The sequence below is a fragment of the Coptis chinensis genome, chromosome 3, assembly GCF_015680905.1.
Source record: "Coptis chinensis isolate HL-2020 chromosome 3, ASM1568090v1, whole genome shotgun sequence".
Classification (NCBI taxonomy): domain Eukaryota; kingdom Viridiplantae; phylum Streptophyta; class Magnoliopsida; order Ranunculales; family Ranunculaceae; genus Coptis; species Coptis chinensis.
The window spans coordinates 34015026-34016503 of NC_141458.1; the positions used below are offsets into that span (position 1 = coordinate 34015026).

General features: G+C 42.8%; 1 protein-coding gene across 1 annotated transcript; it reads right to left on the reverse strand.

The window, feature by feature from the left end:
- Window positions 1-495: 495 nt before the first annotated feature.
- Window positions 496-1022, reverse strand: LOC147509268 (uncharacterized). The gene is made up of 2 exons (XM_086597761.1): window positions 967-1022; window positions 496-829 (listed from the first exon to the last, which is right to left on the reverse strand). The coding sequence occupies exons 1-2, from the start codon at window positions 1020-1022 to the stop codon at window positions 496-498; spliced, it is 390 nt and encodes a 129-aa protein (XP_086453887.1).
- Between the last annotated feature and the right edge of the window lie 456 nt (window positions 1023-1478).

Below are 1478 nucleotides of genomic sequence, written 5' to 3' on the forward strand. Positions count from 1 at the left end.
CCCAACAACCCCTATGTTTGATGTATTGAGAGCTTTAGGAACTGGCATACAATTCAGACTCTCAAGAACACTATCTCTTGTTCCAAGTCAAATTGGCATACAGTTTACTGAACAGTTAGTGTGGTCTGATTTCCTAAAGGTTTAACCCATCGAGGATAATCGCAGTTTAAAAGAACTGGCGTACAGTTCCAGCTGCATGAGGATGTGAAAGAAAATGTCCCATACTAAAGCAAATTGGCATACAATATTCTTGAACAGATAGTTAGAAGATAATTCCCTAAAGGCTTAGTCCAGTGTGGATCATAAATAAAGAACTGATATAAAGAAGAAATTCGATGACAATGTGGAGAACTTTATTAATGACATGGAGAGGAGTAAACAATGCATAAAGAAGCATAGAATAACAATTTGTTTATAGTACTCACAAAGGTGTTGTGCGTTCCATTGTTTGACAAGAACGTCTCCTTCAACAGTGCGTAGGTAGTAAAAACCAGTTCAACCAACCTTGTCAATGATGTATGGTCCTTCCCAGTTAGGCCCAAGCTTGTCGTTGGGCTCTAGGATCTCGCGCAGAACCAGATCTCCATATTTGAAAAATCGAATCCGAACTCTCTTGTCGTATGATCTCTTCAGAATCTGCTGGTTAGCGGCTAAGCTAAGTGCGGCACCTTCTCGCTTTTCATCTAGGAGATCCATTTCTCTACATAACAACTCCTTGTTATCCAGAGTGTGCACAACGTCTGACTTCTGAGTGGGAGCTACTAGTTCAGGAGGTATGACAGCCTCAGTTTTGTATGTCAGTGAGAATGGGGATTCACCAGTTGATCGTCTGGGTGTAGTTCGATATGCCCATAGGACCTTAGGTAGTTCCTCGACCCATAATCCTTTTGCATCATCTAATTTACGTTTCATGTTATCCAAAATGACCTTATTAGAGGCTTCAGCCTGCCATTGCCTTGTGGATACCTTGGAGTAGAGAACAGATGGGTAATATGAAACTCCTCATAGAGTTCAGCGACCATTCCTCTAGCGAACTATTACCCATTATCTGAGATGATAACCTTGGGTATGCCAAACCTACAGACAATGCTATTCCAAATGAACTTTCTAACTTCCTATTCTCGAATGAAGACAAGGGGAACTGCTTCTATCCACTTGGTGAAGCAATTTGTTACGACCAGTAAGAATCTGACGTTGTCGGGAGCGGGTGGTAGAGGTCCTACAATGTCAGTTCCCCACTGTGCAAATGGCCATGGGCTAGCCAATAGGTGCAGTTCCATTGCTGGAGCATGGATAAGCGGAGCATATCGCTAACACTTTTCACATTTGCAGGCAAAAACCTATGCATTTTTTTGCATATAAGGCCAAAAGTATCCTTGCCTTAGGATCTTGAGAGCTAGCGTTCTACCCCCAGCGTGGTTGCCGCTTCATGTACCTCTCGCATAACATGTTCAGTGAGGACTGGGGAGAGACATCTG